This window comes from Choristoneura fumiferana, chromosome 26, assembly GCF_025370935.1.
Source record: "Choristoneura fumiferana chromosome 26, NRCan_CFum_1, whole genome shotgun sequence".
Taxonomy (NCBI): Eukaryota; Metazoa; Arthropoda; class Insecta; order Lepidoptera; family Tortricidae; genus Choristoneura; species Choristoneura fumiferana.
In genome coordinates, this window is record NC_133497.1 from 8109302 (window position 1) to 8128198 (window position 18897).

Sequence of the window (18897 nt, forward strand, 5' to 3'; positions counted from 1 at the left end):
TTACCTGTAGGCTCTGTACGGTGAACTTGGCGATCAGCTCAATGAGGCGAGGGTAGTTGTCGACCATCACCAACTCCCCAAGCTGGTAGTTGGACTTCTAGCGCGCCAGCAGCCGGCAGAACTCGTGGTAGTTGGAAGGGTCCGAGAGGCCCTGCAAGATATAGACTATGTTAATATACTTATTTAATTGAGAACTAGTTCCGGGATATCGCAAGAAAACGTTTTTATTTTTGCAGACTGTACTGGACCACTGGAAGAAGGTCAATTTTGGTTCCCAAGATTTGGTCCAAATAAATAAATAAATAATAGGGCCAGCTAAACACAAGCTTGTAAAAATACGATGGAAAAGGGGATCGGGACGCCCTCAGACTAGGAGCGATGATCTTCGCAAGGTGGCTGGCAAGAACTGGATGAAAGTGGCCGAGGATCCATCTATCTGAGAGGATCTATGTCCAGCAGTGGACTAAGATAGATTGATGATCATGATGATTTACTAAATCAGTAAAATACCTGCGTATTCTCCAATATCCTGAGCACTCCATGCGCCAGCCTGTTCAGGAACTTGGCTCTCTCGTTGTTTCCGAACAGAGACCGCCGCACGGAAGCCAACTGCACCAGACAGGCCAGCGCCAGCCCGGCCAGCCCCCCGCCGCCGCCGAGCGACTGCTGCAGCTCGAAGAACAGCTCCAGCGTGCCCCCGCCGAGGAATGAACCGCGCCATGACGTTGGGATCTGGAAATACAGGTTAATGAGGGCTATCGTTTTTTGTCTCACTAGATGGCGCACTGTAGCGTGAGGTTTTTAAGTATGGCTTTTAAAGTCTGTTATTACGGGCGTGAAAACAAAGTTTAGATTAAAATCATATTTAATACACCTTAAAACCGTACCATAAAAATATCGAGCATGCCACAGTGTTGCATAGTCCCCATTTTGTTCGGAAAAAAGGGAGGACAAAGGTTTCCGAAAGACAAAACTGTCTCAAAACACAGACATTCATTGCCCCGGAACGCATATTTGCTATAATTAATTTCCGATATTGCAAAATATTCACAAATTTATTCTACCCAAAAACTATGAGATTTGACATTTCGGAGACCTCACGCTACACTAGCGCCTCTAGTGGCGAATTCACACGCGATAGCCCTCATTAAGTCAATGGTGTCATTGTATGGAACCCAGAGTGTAGTTACGCTTAACTTCTTGAGAAAGTGCAGAAGGCTTTATGATTCGTTTACAAAACAATCCTCTATTATTATCTCAGGTTCGAATTGGACTTTGGCCCATATGGAAACCACATAAAAAAGGGGTCTAATAAAAACAAAAAACGTGATCAAGCCGGGAGATATATGATTTATGTTGTAGCCGGAATGTTATTATCCAAAGTTTCTATGCTGATGAAACGGCACCCCTATGAGCGTGTGGAGACGTTCCAAACTCCCTGGAGCTTATTACGGGGAGGAAAGGATTGGAGGGGCTTACCAAATGTGGTCAAACCCAGCCTAGTCTAGAGACCTCACCTGCACTGTGCACAGATCATCCGAGCATTCATCCACGGCCGTCCCGATGAAGTCGTAAGTCAGGCAGTGATGCGCCAGCCGCAACAGCGCCGCTATCAGCGTGTGCTGCGCGCCGTCGAGCGGGTCCAGAGTCTTGCCTCTCGCTCCGGCGAGCAGCGAGCAGGAGAGACGGAACATCTCGAACAGCTGTGTGTCTCTGCGGACAAAAATATCCATCACTTTCTACGCCTACGTAAATGGGCTAGTTTCTATAGGGGTTAGGTTAGGTCAGATCCAATTCCCTAAATTTCCAGTCTCGTCACTTTCGTCCAATTCTCAAAAATTCGATTCTCCAAATATCCAATACTCAAGATGTCCAATTCCTCGAATGTCCTGTCTATTTCGTTCATCTGTTTCTGTGGCTTTATGTCCTAATTTAATTTGAAAATGCCAGAAATTTGAAGATTGGGTTAGGTTAGAGTTGTGTCCGGTTGTGGCGCTCCGCAGCCATGCGGAATAGAAGCTCCGCTGCGAAGCTCCATCGACCATGGATCATAGAATTAAAAATTACAAACCAGAAAATGGAGTAACGCAGACCGACTGGACATTCGGCTAAATAGACGTTCGGGGAAGATACGTACATACAGGTATTCACTTAACATTAAGGCCGTGTATACATATTTTTGCAACTTTGGCCGTGTCGATATCTTTGCCCTTGACTGTACCTAAATGACGATGCGACATTCATGGAATTGGACCTAATGGACCAAACCGGTCAGTACCCTGTAGAGGTTGGGATGATGATCACCGATTAAAATTCATCCTGTATTATGAGATGCTCTCTTTTATCAATGAGGGCTATCGCGTATAAATTCGCCACTAGAGGCGCTAGTGTAGCGTGAGGTCTCCGAAATGTCAAATCTCATAGTTTTTGGGTGAGCTACGCGGGTTTATTTATAATTAGAATATTTTGCAATATCTGAAATTAATTATGGCAAATATGCGTTCCGGGGCAATGAATGTCTGTGTTTTGAGACAGTTTTGTCTTTCGGAAACCTTTGTCCTCCCTTTTTTCCGAACAAAACGGGGACTATGCAACACTGTGGCATGCTCGATATTTTTATGGTACGGTTTTAAGGTGTATTAAATATGATTTTAATCTAAACTTTGTTTCACGCCCGTAATAACAGACTTTGAAAGCCATACTTATAAACCTCACGCAACAGTGCGCCATCTAGTGAGTGAAAAAACGATAGCCCTCATTATCAGCCTTACCTGAAGGAGGAAGCGATCTTCCTGTGCTTGGCGAGCGAGCGGTTGGCGTCCGCTTCCGACACCTGATTCATCTCCATCACCAACTGCGACAGTAGTTGGACGCCGATGGTGCACATCTCGGCAGGACCCTGCGACCACATACCCACCAATATAAGATAGGTGCCTCCCACACTGGGTCGCGAAGATGTTATTGTACTGCTCTGAAGGGGAGCGCCAAAGTTCGCATACTCTTCGTTAGTCATACTATAATTTTTGTCCGAATCATCGTTTGTCATAATTTTTTCCCACTAATACCTTAAATTTTTCTGCATTTTTAAATGTTTCATTTTAGAATACTTTAGGTTAGGTTTGTTTTATAACAATGCTGAACAATTATTGGATTCAGAGAAAAAAGAATTATGACAAACGATCATTCTGACAAACATTACATTCGCGACTTACAATAAGTATGCAAGCCGATATGGACCCTCAGAAGGTACCAGCGGAGTGCACAGTAGGAGTGAGAGAATCGTGGGTTACAGTTAAGCTGCAGAGAATGGTGACCCCCCCTACGATAATTGTTAAAAATTGTCAGACCAATTTTGTTTCTAGGTCACCACAGAACCGTGTCATAATAACTTTAGATTAAAGAATGGTCATAAATCGATCAAAAGAGAACCTTATTATACGTTTAATGAAAAGTAATATTTGCATTTACGTCAAAAAGGGTTTTTTTAATAACGTTTTGTTTATGTTTTTTTGTCATAATCGATTGTCTTCTTGATTTCTGAGTAAGGAAGATAACGTAATTTTTGCCATTATTGCAAAAAAAGAAAAGGTACACTTTTTATAAAAATGCCCATTCCATTAGCGGTGCGATATTTGTACTCAACGAAAGTTTGAACGATACGGTCAAGTAAACTGAATCACGTACCACGATGGAACCTTTGTGCTACCAACGTCATGTTGACATCCCATTAATTTTCCAAAAAAAACATTACTTAAGTCTTTTTAAAATTTTCGCGGTTATTCTCTGAAATTTTAAGTCTTTGACAGCTACGATTTTCCCACTGACACTTCACTTCCTACTCACTGTCAGTTTCCTATCCGGCTCGAAGGACCACTTTTTTACACCCATGACCATGTTCAATACTAAGTATTCACCTATATCTTGTAGTCAGTCAAGTGTTACCTAGGCTTTTTTTCACGTACAACGCCACCTATCGGTCAATATGTAAACATCGTCCGAAACATTCTTTAAGAAAAGGTACGTGATTCAGTTTCTTCGATGGTACACTGTTGGCTGACCTGCAAGAAGCTGGCGACGTCGTTCATGACGTTGTGGAAGACGAACTCCTCCTTGACCATGTCGAACCAGCTGACCTTCGTGATGCGCGCGAACAGGGCCACCAGCGCCTGCCACAACAAATAACAATATATTTTTTATTCATTTATTTTATTTACACCTCACATCAAAGCCCCTCTAAAAGTGCGTCGCTCGATTGCAGCGATAAATCTGGTCACGTGACCCCATTGTGAACGCAATTTTGAATTAGCCGTGACTCGAAAAACGGGCCAAGAGCGTGTCGGACACGCCCAAAATAGGGTTCCGTAGCCATTACGAAAAAATTAAGTAATATTTTTCTAAGGATTTCGTATTTTATACGGAATCTTCCAAATTTAGGTATATTTTATACCTAAATACCAACATCCAGCAGTCAGATTGACTTGAAATTTGGAATACTTATGTAAATCGCGTGACAATACAATAATCTAGTAGTGACATCCTGGTAGTCCAGCCAGGATCGTCTCCACAGGATGGAACTCTTCAACGGTTAATAGCATCGACTTGAAATTTGGTATGCAAATGTAGTTCGGGTGACAATGCAAGTACAATCAACAAAAAGTACAGTCGGCAAAAAAAATGTTTTTTTTATGGTTAGGTTATTTCATTTTGAATCATGGAAACATATAATTATTACTTTATAAATGTGACGACTCTTCATTCGTAAACATTCTTGCGACGGTCGCTATTTCGCCTTATTTATCAGCCCTCTACTAGACTTTAAATACCTGCACGACGAAGTTGGCAAGCTTGGGCCGCGAGGCGAGGTAGTTGAGCACATAGTTGCGGATGTCCAAACGCTGCTGCACCGTCAGGCTCGTCGTCGATCTGTTGGCAACGATATTACAATGGTCTAAGGTCTGACAGTGGTATGGTAACTGCGACTACGCCACGAAGCTGGGACTCTACCCTTTAACACGCAGCGTTAACGCAACGCTTGGGCAACGGCACCGCAATAGTACATTGTGTCTTAAGGGCGGTAAATAAGGAATTACGAACGAGTGTCTATTAGAAGCCCGAAGTCGAAGACTGAGAGGGCTTTAATGAGTCGATGTTCGTAATTCTAGTACCGCCCGTGCGACATACAATGTTTTTCATCACATTTGCAAGTAAAATTGTATGTGTGTAAAAGAAAAACTAATATTTTTTCAAAAAGCCACGCAGTATCAAAATCATTTACCGACTTTGGGCTTCATGACAAGAAAATTAGTATGGGGAATGGCTCATTTACGGGTTTCATGAAAAGCACATTAAGGTCGAAGGGTTTTATTTGGGGGGTTGCAACCAAGGTAGCCTGCATGTTACGACACTGTTTACGAGCAAGTGTGATGAAAAAAAAACAATTTAAAATCCAACGAATCGATAGGTATTTCACCCTTAAAAACCAAGAATCTCGAACTTTTTGAAATTCTAACTCTTAATTTTTGAAATTTAATAGGAGAGTAAGAGGGACGATATGATACTAATTTCGAATTCAGATTTGTTCTTTTGAACTTGACCTGAAATGTATATTTCAAAATTAACATTAATATTATGTACACGAAAAACAGGGTCGATATTTCTATGACGGTATTATCCGGCCCGGTAAAGAATGTCACCCGTCCGAAGTAATACAAAAAAATGACCTGCTGATGAGCTTGGCGAGTGTAGTGGCGGCCAGGAGCTGCGAGTAGCTGGAGTCAGCGCGCTCCAGCAGCGCCTGGCATTTGCTCAGTGTGTCGGGTGCTTCCTGCAAACATAGTAAACTAATTAATATCATTAGACAATAGGGAATTTACCTTTATCACCATAGTAACGTCTCCTGAGTTACTTACTAAATCCACTAAAAGTTAGGAGTTGTGACAGTTTTAACATACACTAAACAGTTGATTGACACTTCGGGTGCCGTCGTATTTCGACTTTTCCCGATTAAATAGTACATTGTGTCGTAAGGGCGGTAAATAAGGAATTACGAACGAGAGTCTATTAGAAGCCCGAAGTCGAAGACTGAGGGCTTTTAATGAGTCGATGTTCGTAATTCTAGTACCGCCCGTGCGACATACAAGTTTTTCATCACATTTGAGAGTAAAATCATATATTCGTAAAAGGTCAATGGTGTGATGAAATAGTAGATTACAAGACAGAATTAGAAGACAAGAGCATAAAACGAGCCACTTTACCAGAGACGAGGGGAAAATGGGTTTAATGCTCGAGTTTTACACTCTGTTTTTCATTTAAATGGCGAGGAAATGAAATAGCAATAGTGGAAACAATATTGTTCACTTACTATTTACATACCTTTTATTGTTAACGCATTACTATTATAATTATACATTTTTAGTTTTATTGATCTATTTTGATTGATTTGTTTGATGTTTAGTTTTGTATAAATTAAAAATTATTAAAAAAAAAAATGTAGAAACTTCTTTGCTTGTGGCTGTTTACACCTGACTGCTTTGGTCTTTGATTTTACTTTATGCACTAGAGCATAAAAAGTCATTTTATGTCAACTACATCCAGCATAAACACGAAGTTTATGAGCATGACGAGAAGTGATAAATATATTATGCACCACCACCACAACTGTAACTGACGATGACTGATATAATGATATTAATTTACCTGGAAAGCGACGACGGCCTTCTCAGCCTGGTCCCTCACGAGGGGGTCCTGCGACTCGTAAAGCTGCTTGCACAGCAACTCTATCTGAATCACCTCCTGCAACACGAAGGAAGCACGTCAAAATATAGAGTACAGTTGAGTTCAAAAACTTGTAAGCAAAAATTAGATCAAAAATATCTGAACATGAGTATTGTTAACGGCGTAGTTGAGCGTGTTCAGATATTTTTGATCAAAATTTTGCTCACAAATTTATGAACTCGACTGTACGAGAGCAGTGTTTCCCAAAAATTTTTCTGCCATGGCCCGGTAATTTTACACTTAATACTTTTACAATTATAATAATAATAATATAGCCTTTATAACCCGGAACTCCTTAATATTCTTTTTTTTTTTTTTTATAATATATCCTGGAGTTCGGTGTGCCTCCTGGCAAAGGCCTCCTCTAGTGATTTCCATTGACCTCTATCCTTTGCAACTCTTCTCCAATTGTAACCAACTGTTAATTTGAGCTCGTCCATCTTTTGCGTTGTCGAACTCTATTTCGTTTCCCATTTCTAGGGTACCATTCCGTTATTATTTTGTTCTTTTACAATTATTTTTACAAATATTGACGATACGTTGAAGGCAATGCTGGGCAACGTTGGGTTGCGAGGAAATGTGGCGACAAAATTCCCCTGGGAATTCCCAAAATCTATATCGCGGTCTTCATTGAGGTTGTGTTAAGAACAACTTTCCAAAATTTCATGACCCATGCCCAGATTTTCGAGATTTAGGTATTTCTTGCTCAAAAACGGTGTGTCAGATCAGAGCAATATTCGGGGCCAACAATATGGATTTGCGTCGACCATTTTTTTTAAACAACGGTATTCTTGCTTGTATATTTTGGAGACCTCAGTATTCGTGCACAAATATAAATATCAGTTTTTGGAAGTGCAACAGCTGCGATCTCGTGTAAAGTTCGGGAACAATACAGATACAAGCTTTATAAGTGCGACTAAAATTACTATCAAAAAATACACATTGCATGTGCATAAAAATTTATAATAAGTTGCCAGCGTCGTTTAAGAGCCAGAATTTAAAAGTATTTAAGCAATCTGTGTGAAAATGGCTTACTGATAAATTAACCAGTTCGGTGACGGTTATTCTTAAACTAAGTAAAATGGCCGAACTAGATGCAATTTTAATGTGAAAGGGCTAAACATACGTTTGATACTTTTACGCGGTAAATCCTGGGCGGATTTTTTTTTATCTGTGGGCATAACTACCATTTAGGTAGTACTTTTACGTCAAGCGGAACGCCGCTACCCCGATGCTACATCGTAATGTAATTGTATTACTTTTTTTTTATTTCTCCAAGTATCTTGGGTAACATATTTTTTAGCAAAGATTTTGAAGTTGAAAGTGTATATGAGCCAAAGTACTATATAGATCTTTTTACTGTCTTTTTTTACACAAGTTTATTTCCCGTATTTTTTTCAGGTATTTGCACCTTTAAAATTAAACTGAAACAATTCGAAATATTCACATTTCCAAAATAAACTAAATAAAACACAATATGGTTGAATTTTAAAATCAGAAAATTTTGAATTATTTCAGTTTTATTTTAAAGGTGCGTATGGGCGTAGTATGTACGTAGAATAACTTTTAATGAAAAAATATTTTATTTAAATTTATTTGTTGTGGTTGAAGGACAGTCCTATTCGCTGGTGTGCCAAATTTTAGAAGTCTCGGATACACCATCTCTGAGTTACGACAGTTTTTGACATTGAAAGCCCGTCCTGTAAAGTAGGTAAGGATTTTACACTTAAGTCCTTGTACGTAATTTGTATTGTATCATATCACTTTTAATACAGCATATTTTAGATAAGCTATCTTCTCGGCTGGTAGATACCTCAGGGGATCGGCAGGCTGGTGCTTACCTTGCACAACGCTGCCTAGCTATCCAGAGAGGTAATGCTGCCAGCCACCTAGGAACGGCCCCCCAAAGCAGCAGCCTTGAAGACGTTTTCTATTTAGTATAAGTTTTGTAAGTAGATAGTAGTTGTATTTTTTAAATTTTGTATGTGTTATAATTCTGTGCTTTTCTGTTATGAAATAAAATTTCAAGTTATGTTAGTTACAATCATGCTTATTTGTATTTCTATTTTACAAACAAAACTTAAATGAGCTCCATTTTTTTCTGAGCAGTAGTAGTTATCAGTTATATGACATGATAGTGATGAAGCAGAAATGGGATATAGTTTTTAAGTCAATAAAGGCAAGTGTTACCTTAACCAGGAATACCATAGAAACTATCGCTTCATAAAAGTTGGAGATGGTTGAAGAACAGAATTACTAACAAGATTTATTTCAGCTAATAGGAAAGTCTTAATAGATTTTCTCAAGTGGTTCAACAAAGAGTGAAGTTGAGATTACTCTTGCTGACTTGGGTTTTAAATTTTGACTATTTTTGGTAACCTCTTTTTCATATATGAAAGTCAAACAAGTCAAGTAAATTTGCCACTGTATAATCTTGGTGCAATAATCAATAAACTATCTGTAGGTTTTTCGTTCGAGTGCGGAAGGAACAAGCCTGTCAATCTATTTAGTTCTGTGTACGTGTTTCTAGTGATGAAATATTACAATGGAGCATTGGAACGAAAACATTGACAAGTTAAATTCAAGGGTAAGGAATATATCAAATACGTCAACAACTAGCATCAAAATATAACCAAAACGCCGGTATATGTGTCAAGAATTACATATTACTTGATATGACGCGTAACAGTGCCCCACATATTAATGTATAATAGGTAAATAACACGAAAATTTATAGCGAAAACTGTGTCAAGCACAGGTTCGGAGTGCGTAAATGCAATTGACTAAAAACGTGCAAGTTGTGCATGAACATTAGAAATCAGTGGACAGACTGAATTTTAATCTATCACAGAGTCATCCGTACGCGCCAAAGAAGCTGAATTAAGTTAAAATTGCATATAAATCGCAATATTTTGGTACTCACCTGTTCTTCGGCCATCTTTGTTATTTTCTCGCATTTGAAATGACGTTTCGATATTGCTATGTTTTGAATAAGACGATAGTAGATTGCATTGCTGTTATCTTGGTCTTATTTAACAAATGTTCTCAGTCATCACTGCATAAAGTGATTTAATCACATTATCAATATTTATTTATCATCAACATTATGACGTCAGTTCTAAAAAAAGACCGGTAAAACGTTTATCCAAATTAAAAGTTCTTATTGTGAACAAAACGCAGTTAAAGGTACGTTCAACATAAATAAAAGTCGCCATGCAATATCCAACACTAGAACATAACGTCAAATTTGATTAAATCCTCAGTTTATCTTTCATCAATACTGGCTAGAAGAATCATGACAGTAATTTCAAGAGCAAAATAAGAAACGAAGACATGGCATGAAACAAAAGCTCATAATGACACAGTATCCGTTTTTTGAAACGTACCATTTTTAACATGTAGTTTATTTTCGCTGATTATCTTCAAAATTATCAATGCATGCAACCAAAAATGCTTAAAACGATGTCGAGAATCAAAAGGGTGTGCGCCATGCTTATGGTGCCACGTTTATTCAGAGGTGCTGGATGCACACCCGGGAAATTTTATAGGCGTAAGTTTACCCATTTATATGATTGCAATCACTTTAATGTTCAATAGTTCATGTACATTATTCGACGCTTTTTGCCTTACAAACAAGGTTATACCCTTAAATACTCATACTACACAAGCAAGTGCTATCTGTAACACGTACCACATCTGTATCACGGGCGGTAAATCTTCTTTATCGAGTACCAGATATGGTACACCATGAATTTCGAGCTGCTTTGTCGTTGTTCCACTTGCATAGCGCAGTGTCAAGTGTCCACTTGATTTGAAATAGATATCTATTTTAATTCATTCCTTTATTTTTTATTTTGTTGTCTTCTTACTTAAGTAAATTTAGAAAGGTACAATTTGTTATGAATGTTTCATGATAACGTATAAGTATTTTATTACGAAATATAACTCCTTACTGTTTATAAATGTCATAAAGACGATGAAAATACCTAAGCTTTCAATTATGTTACAGAAAATGGCGAAAAAAGTCCATGCGTAGAATTTTCCATTGCGATATCTACTGGCTATAATTAAAATCATATTAATACGTCCCTTTTCATGAATTTCAAACTTCAAACCTGCTCTGCTATAACTTGACAACCTCGTATGTGACAGTCGGTAGAACATTGTTGCAGTCAGCATTTGCCGCACTTAAAAAAAAACTTGATAAAGGCAGCAGAGGCTCCCTGCGACAGGGTTCTACCAAAAGTCACATACGAAATTTTCAATGTATAGCAAACAACGCCTCGGCTCCCTGTAATTCCCGCGTGACTCATGGCTTTTTTTTTCGCTATTTTCAGTAAAATTCGACGTGATACGGAAAGTCAAGAAGAGCACTAGCTCTGATCACACGGATCACACCAAGCATGAAGAGTTCAAATGCAAGAAGTGTAAAAAAATAATAGAGTACGCTTTTGGACCTGCCGAGCCGTATCGTTACGTAGACAACAGAACTCATAAAGATATAGCGCACGTGAGTATGTGTGCTAAAACTCAAGGACCTGAGGATGAACGTTTGACACATGAAAAAGATGAAAAAATTATCGCAGAATGGCTTAAGCTTAATGTACCACCCACTAAAGAAAATGCGACGCTTTTGGAGGATTTGAAAAGCAAATCACTGTCAGACGCTAAAGCTAACGTACTTCTAAGAGTTCGAAATCTTGACACGATTCTGGCTGCAGTTGAAAAAAAGGGAAAAGAAATTAGTACAAACACTGCAGAAGCTAAAGATGTTAGTCTATTGCTAAAAGCTAATGCCGGAGAGGAAAAGGAAGAAATAAAACTACATGATACGACACCTAAAACCACAGAACGCTTAGAACACACTGTTTCGCTAACTGAAGATAAGGCCTTGAAATTGCATGCCACTACAGCTGACAAGCAAAATGAGGAAAAAATAAAACTTGCACCAAAATTAGAAACTATCAGTGAAGTTCCACTCGTTGAGGCTGCTCCAAAAACTGATATATTCAATCCACCAAAAGATTCCGTACTGAATGTTACTCGTTTCGATAAGTCTGTATGGCAAGATAATCAGTCTCAATTTATAGATAAAATAGCACAGAAGTATATGCAGTCACCAGTGAAAGATATTGATAGACACTTAGTAAAAGAGATAAGCCGACTAGATCTGCCCCATAGCCAGAAAATTATAAACATGAGTGCTCAAGAAGAGAAGAAATTGGAACCAGAAGTGGTTAAGAATGTATCTTTAGATACGAAACTCAACACTCCGAATACATCCAAATTGAAAAATGAATCCTTTGACAACAGTGAACATATCTCTTCAGCGCTCAAAACAGAGCCAATCAGACCAGCTGAACCGGAAATTAAAATTGATTTTAGTCCGTCAGCTCAGAGACTTGTATCACAAGTAAATATATCAGAAAAGGAGGAAATCCCGGCAGACAATCTTTATTGTGAATTCATAGGACCCGCTAGCGAGGGTAGAGTCGCACTAAGAGATATAGGCGAAAGACCTATTGAAAGTTATAGCATAGATGAGATAGAACCTGAACATTCACAGTGTGAACACAAGCAACCCTGTCATTTGTTCCGTAGAACTATAATTGACGTAGTACATACTACTGAACCTAGACATGGATTAATAGTAAGAGAATACCCTGTTCCTACAAAGGGATTTTTTGAAACACCCAATTATGTAACTGACCCTGCTGATAAACGGACTTTTGATTTAGAGGAGTGGGAATGCCAGGATACTCCAACCGCGCTTAACTACACTCAAGCTACTAAATATTCTGACATTCAGCCATCTGATTCTATTTTGCTCGACAAACAAAGTAGCAGAACTCCTAATGATTTTAAAGAAGAGACGTTAACTGTCAGCCATGCTTTACCAGATAAACAAGAAGGTATTGTTAACTCCAAAGAACTGCCTAAAGAAGAGGAGCCAAGAGAACCAACGCGAGCAGCGGTGGAAATGGCGCATACTTTTATTCAAGCACAGCCCTGTGCAGAGCCAATGCATACAAAGGATCACGAGGGAAAGGCGGCAAGTCCTTTCACTGTAGACGACTCTCTGCCTGAAATCAATCTAAACGATACATCAGTGTCACTCACAGAGCTGCTCCGCCGGGTACGAGAACGTAACAGGATACTGTACTGTCGTGAAGTCAGCCTACAATTGGCGAAAAATATGGCTGCATTGAATCCAGAGGGGAAATGTGGAGACAAAAAGCCACCATGTCCTCCACCCCAGCCGAAGTGTCCCCCGCCGCCACCTCCCTGCCCGCCTCCACCCCCTCCAAAGTGCCCTCCCCCCTGCCCGCCACCAAAATCAAAATGCCCGCAGCCCAAATGCCCTCCTCCATGCCCACCTCCTCCTAAATGCGCGCCATGCCCACCGAAGAAGGATCCATGTGGTAAAAAAGATCCATGCGCCAAATATAAAGCTCACGAAACTATCACTCTGGTGTTACACCTTGGGCCGCTTGTCAACCCCGCAAAGAAACTCATACTACCCGTGCTTGCGACCAATTTTATCCCAGCGGCTGCGCCGAGCTCAGAAGAGCTCCCAGTCAAAGGATACTTAGCAAAATTGATAAACCAAAAACTCGGGCTATTCAGGGAAATTCTGCGTTACATTTTGGAGGGTCATCCTAATCACCTCACTTGCGATATGATTTTGTTAAGGTTGAACAGGACGAGAGATTACACACCATGGAGTCCGATTCCGTCTTGGCCGTACCCGATTATAAATAAAAAGAGGCCCTTGCAGTGCCCCAAGGAGGGCTGTCCCGTAGACCCGCCTGTCAATCCAGCTCCCAAATTCCAAAGACCCTGCCCAAACAAACCTTGTTTAGAATTTCCAAAACCCCCTGGATCGTAGTTTTAAGTTTTAAATTTAAAACAAGCAACATTTTTAGCAAACTACCTACATTTAATCATGACTGTAATTGTTTCGATAAGCAGCGGAAATAAATTATTATGTTAAAACTTTCGTTTTTGTGCCAGCTTAACAAATGATTGTGTTTCGTCAGACGATTGTTATTGAAATATGTTTATTATTTTAGTTTTGTATATGTAAATTATATGAATAAACCAATTCTTTACAATTGGCTTTTAAAGGATAGTATATATACTTTAATTAAAAGTCTTGCTGGAATTCCTTGAAAAATTACTGTAGAGAAGTTTTTTTCTTTATAAATCTATACGAGGATAGTAGTTTCATGTTTTTCCAGCGAGATGGCAAGAGTTGGGTGAAGAAATTCACATTTGAGAGGATGTGAGCAGCAGTTTTTTAAGTGTCTATTCTGGCAATTATCATATTTATCAGATGTAGATTTTCCCTTTTGTTGAACTTCATGAGCAGAACCACTCAGGAGCTGGCAGGGAACGGAGCAGGTGGACGCCTATAGAAAAATAGTACGAGCAGCGATAACTGCACGCATTGCGTGCAGAAAATTTTACCTGTACCCCAGCCGCGGGCGTGCGCCTGCTTCTTGCACTCTTGAGCTGACACAGACTCGTTTCCTGACAGGATACCCTAGTGACTTCTGAATTTTACATCAGGCTTTATATTTCCATTACCGGCCTCTTCATAAGGTCTCTACGAATTCCAGTGCAAAATGAGGAATCGCCAGTGCTATCAAGAGGGTTCTGCAAGACTGATTGGACCAAGCCCAAGTATGTCAACAAGCCATACTCGGACGTGCGCAGTGAACCTGCTGAGATGCCGAAACTGCCGATCGAGGACCTTGGGCCTCTTGAAAAATCTTATAGTCGTAAGTATATTATATACTACTCAAAAGAAAATAGGAGCCACGTGAGTTTCATTGTTCAAACGAGGATACTAATAAATATAATTCTTTATAACATTCACTGTACAAATTCTTTTCTTTCAATTAAACGTGTTCAAGTAATTTTTGATTTCATTTTATCATTGAAACTCAAGTGGCCCTTTTTTCTTTTGGCTAATACATACTATACGTATTTGTGTTGTATGTTTTTCTGTTTTATCCGTATGCTAGGGCATAGCAATTTCCAGAAGTCATTTAATTTAACATTGAGGATCTTTTTATATACATGCCTATATATCACATTCTGATCTACTAATTTTTATTATAAACCTATCAGATTACTTAATAATTCTCCTTTTTTTGTATTGCCGAAGGAACTACTGGGCAATTCATCTTATCCTACGTACCTATAGTTCAGGGGATGGAATTAGTGAAGGGACATTGTCATAGTCACTATCAAATGCTCGTACCAATATGCTTTTCCAAATTAATACATTTCGTATTAGATTTAGGCGTTCCTTTGCAGAGGTACATTTTGACTCTATTTCTAAATCCGTTGTGATAAATTAGCCGTAATACAAAAACGAGTGTTAAGTACTAAATTCAAAAAATATTCTTCGAACGGAATGAATTTACACAGAAAATGGCGAAAAAAGTCTGCTATTAAATTAACAATAGCTATGTACAAAGCATAGTTTTTAATGTGATGGTTTCTAAACTAGTCGCTGTCTCAATAAAACAGTATTTAGTGTTTTCCTTGTTTAAGAAAAATGCCCGTATGACACCATTTTATTTTTCCTCTCCATAGTTTTTTCTATTCGTAACGCTCATGGCTTTTTTCGCTACTTTCAGTAAAATTCGTCGTGTTACGGACGCTGCTCAAAAATGCTGATCACATTAAAATTGGAGTGATCAAAAAGAAGTATCAGCAGCTCTTAGTATACATCTTCGGATGGCCTCGACCCGACGAATCCAGCAATAAATCCATAGATGCAATATACGAATCTGCTATATTAAATACAACTACCTCTAAACAAAACGAGGACGAGAAACTGACACAGAAAATTGAGGAGATTACAGAAGTTCCGCTCGTTGAAGCAGAACCTAGACCCGATATCCCAAATCCACCTAAAACCTCAGGCCCGTCCGTAATGACTTTCGAAAATGCAGGTAAAAATGAAGTGAAAGCGATCGATGACTTGGCAAAACAGTATCTCAGAGTTGTGACGTCAAGAGAAAAAGTCAATGAACAATTTCTCAGGGCACAAATGAGACCAGTAGACTCTTTGCAAAATGTTGTAAACTGTAAACCCCTAGACGACACTGAAAATCCAGTTCAAAGTAAATTTTCTGACGATACAGATCGTTTTGATACAGAAGATACTATAGCGGAGAAAAAAGCTGAGCTGAAAACGAAAGAACCTCATCCAAAAGGTGACACCATGTTAATAGATATTACGCTCTTTGGTAGCTCTTGCCCACGGGACAGCCAATCGATTTTGAAAGAAGCTTATGAAATCTCAAGGGACTCTATTCTGGCGGGAGCTAATACGACACAAGGCGACACCAAAACTGAAGCCACACAGCTATACACTATCTATGACGAACTGCCTGAAGTCAAACCAAACGACAAGAGAATCGCACTTACGGAACTGCTGAGGCGTGTTCGGAAGCGCAATCAGACACTGCATCAACGTGAGATGGAACTGCAGATGAGTGCGCCATCATCAAACCTTGAACCTAGGAAGCCAGGCTGCAATCCACCTTCGCCTCACATCGGCCAGCAGCCAATGGGGCCGAGAGTGATGCCTCAAATCCAGCGGCCTTGCCCCACCAAGAAAAGAGAACCTATGCAACCAGACGCACCAGCTAAAAAGAACCCTTGTTCTAAATGTACTCCAGTCAAAAACCCTACAACTCTGGCACTTCTTGTAGCTCCGTTCGCTTTCCCGGAATTTCTACCACTACTAATGTGCAGTATAAGCCCGATGATTTCATATTCGGTCTCAAAATTAAACTGTGCTAAAGTATTGATAGATGACATAAAACAGAGATTATTTGGATATTCAGAATTGGAGAAAAAACAGGGTGAGACGATGAAAAGGACAAATGTTAAAATAGAAACAAAGGATATGACTCGGTAGCCAAGAATATAACGGCAGATTTCATTCATATATAGCTTAAAAAAGATACGTTTTAAAATAATTATAATTTAACCTTTCAACGCGGAAGATAAAAAAAAATGCGTTCTAGGCTTTTTGTCTCAAATAATATCAATAACGAGATTAGACAAATATAGAAAAATATAGCATAGCTTTAAATTTTGCTGATCTGATCAGTGCCAAACTGCCAAAGCATTATGAAAGGTTAAGAAATAAAATACAGTAAAATGTTTCTAAGAATGAAGTTTCTATGATGTAAAAAGCGGAATAAGTCATTAAAAATTAAGTAAGAATTAGGCTAGCCTAATGGATATCTATAATGTTTTAGTTTGGTACTCTGAGTAACTATTCTACTAGAAGAATACTCAAGGGTAACTAATGAACTAATCGCTGCCTGTGCTTTATTAGTTTTGCAACTAACTTACTTTTCTACCTAACCCAGAAACTTCAATAAAATATCATAATAAACTCATTCCGTTTTAATTCTGAAATAAGTAATTTCTGAACAACTTGACAAATCAGTCTACTTAATAGTCCAGTCGACATGTTGAAAAAGGGAGTAGATAGATGTCAAAAGATTAGTATCCAAAATTTTACCATTTTTGTCTGCTTTTATAGCACGAATATTATAAATGCGAAAATTGGAATGTATACATGTTTGGATGTTTGTTACTCTGTACGCCCACGAAGCATAAGGTCCAGAAGATCGAATGCTTAGGATAGTAAAGTTTTCTTGGTGTATGTATCGCCAAACAATAAACCTGCGAAAGTTCCATTAATTAAGAAATACATTCCAGTAAAAAGTACACAAATTCTGGAGTACCTATAATATTTATGTACCTATCTGAGTACGGCCATTGGTAGGAAAAGTAGCAGGTTAGTCCGAGTCCGACGCCGCATATCCCTTACGCATAATACAACAAATGACAAATAATTGACATTAGTTAGACCCGTGCCACATATGGTACATGAACAAAATATCCTCTACTGCCCCCTACATCCAGCACACCAGATTTAGCACACCCTTTTTTTCTTTCCATAGAGCAGCTAAGATACCTACACTTACGTGCGTATCGCGTTTGTATCAATACCTAATACATTACAATACTCTTTGATCAATACAAACACGCGTTGACGGCGCGTTTAAGAATCGTAGTCAGGTCAGTGAAGGTGGTTTTAGGTACCTAGTTTTTTTTTTACTTTTCACTATTTAAAAAAAAACAACAAAAAAAATTCTTTCAGATTTTGAAATAATTTCAATATTTTTTCTAGTTAACACTGAAGACTTGGCAGAATCTACCCATTCAAAACTTCAGAGACACCAAGCTCCAGGCATCCCGCAATTTAAATGCACGAGGAAGCTACCAGAAAACGAATTGACCGTAGTTAAACGTTACAGCACAACGGTTAAAGGCGCCATGGTTTCGCTCGTCGAAGAAAAACTAGGATTGAGTTTGGAGAATCTGCTTTTACCGCCTCTAGCGGCGGTCACGCACATTGTCAAAAGAAATTATTCTGAACGCAGCGATAAAAATGGCGGGAAAAAAGATTTCTTTCGACCGAGAACGCGCGCTCCTATAGAAACATTCAAAGATCAAGTGCAAAGGCACGAAGACGATATTTATTTGTTTGTTACCTTGAAAAAAACTTTAAATGGTAGTAATGTTACGAATAATGCTGTGTTGAATGCTAAAACTGTTGAGGAAAAGACTTAGGAATTTTCATTTTAAGATAGGTTACATAACAAAATAATTAAAACTATCTGCGAAAAAAACCCGTAGCTAGAAATTGAATAAGATAGATAAAAGTTGTAAATACTTACTAAATTTGTTTACGTAAAAAATGTATAAAAGTTTGCACGTATGTCATTAGGGAAGATTTTTACATAATTAAAGATTACGTTCAATAAATTCAGCTTACTTAGCCAATTTCTTGACAAAGGGGAAACTTACCGTTTCTAAGATGTCAAAGGGTTATTGTTATCGTTATTAAATCGAAAGGTCATGAACTGAGATTAGGTTTGTGCCGAGGAGTTTTCCTGTAGTAAATGTTTTCCGTAGTTTATTTCTCTATTTCCTTGTTTTAGTAGTGATAGATAATTTTGCTTGTCAATAATAAATTAATAAAACGTTTTATTTTCTTCTGTCGATTGATTTTCAGAC

General features: G+C 38.7%; 2 protein-coding genes across 3 annotated transcripts in view; one reads left to right on the top strand and one right to left on the bottom strand.

The window, feature by feature from the left end:
* The window catches only part of Ranbp16 (Ran-binding protein 16), a 33541-nt gene extending 23798 nt beyond the window's left edge, over positions 1-9743 (bottom strand). Inside the window, 9 exon segments of the mRNA XM_074108343.1 lie at positions 5-151; positions 511-732; positions 1518-1713; positions 2772-2899; positions 4059-4166; positions 4824-4923; positions 5721-5824; positions 6697-6792; positions 9698-9743. Coding sequence (XP_073964444.1) covers positions 5-151; positions 511-732; positions 1518-1713; positions 2772-2899; positions 4059-4166; positions 4824-4923; positions 5721-5824; positions 6697-6792; positions 9698-9712 — 1116 coding nt within the window. The 5' untranslated portion in view covers positions 9713-9743.
* Positions 9744-10045: 302 nt separating this feature from the next.
* LOC141442640 (uncharacterized) lies at positions 10046-17997 on the top strand. Of its 2 annotated transcripts, XM_074107667.1 has the most exons (3): positions 10046-10324; positions 14397-14558; positions 15426-17997. In XM_074107667.1, exons 1-3 carry the CDS (start codon positions 10213-10215, stop codon positions 16715-16717), a joined length of 1566 nt encoding a protein of 521 aa, XP_073963768.1. In that variant the 5' UTR covers positions 10046-10212; the 3' UTR covers positions 16718-17997. The 2 variants fall into 2 exon arrangements, with proteins under 2 accessions (XP_073963768.1, XP_073963766.1); XM_074107665.1 differs by lacking the exons at positions 14397-14558; positions 15426-17997 and adding an exon at positions 11112-13811 and having other exon boundaries at positions 10055-10324.
* Positions 17998-18897: the final 900 nt, after the last annotated feature.

Bases quoted from the DNA above. Each gene is read 5' to 3' on its own strand.
- LOC141442640 (XM_074107665.1), top strand. From the start codon at position 10,213: ATGCAACCAAAAATGCTTAAAACGATGTCGAGAATCAAAAGGGTGTGC. The intron at 10,325-11,111 runs GTAAGTTTACCC...CGCTATTTTCAG, and splicing joins ACCCGGGAAATTTTATAGGC to TAAAATTCGACGTGATACGG.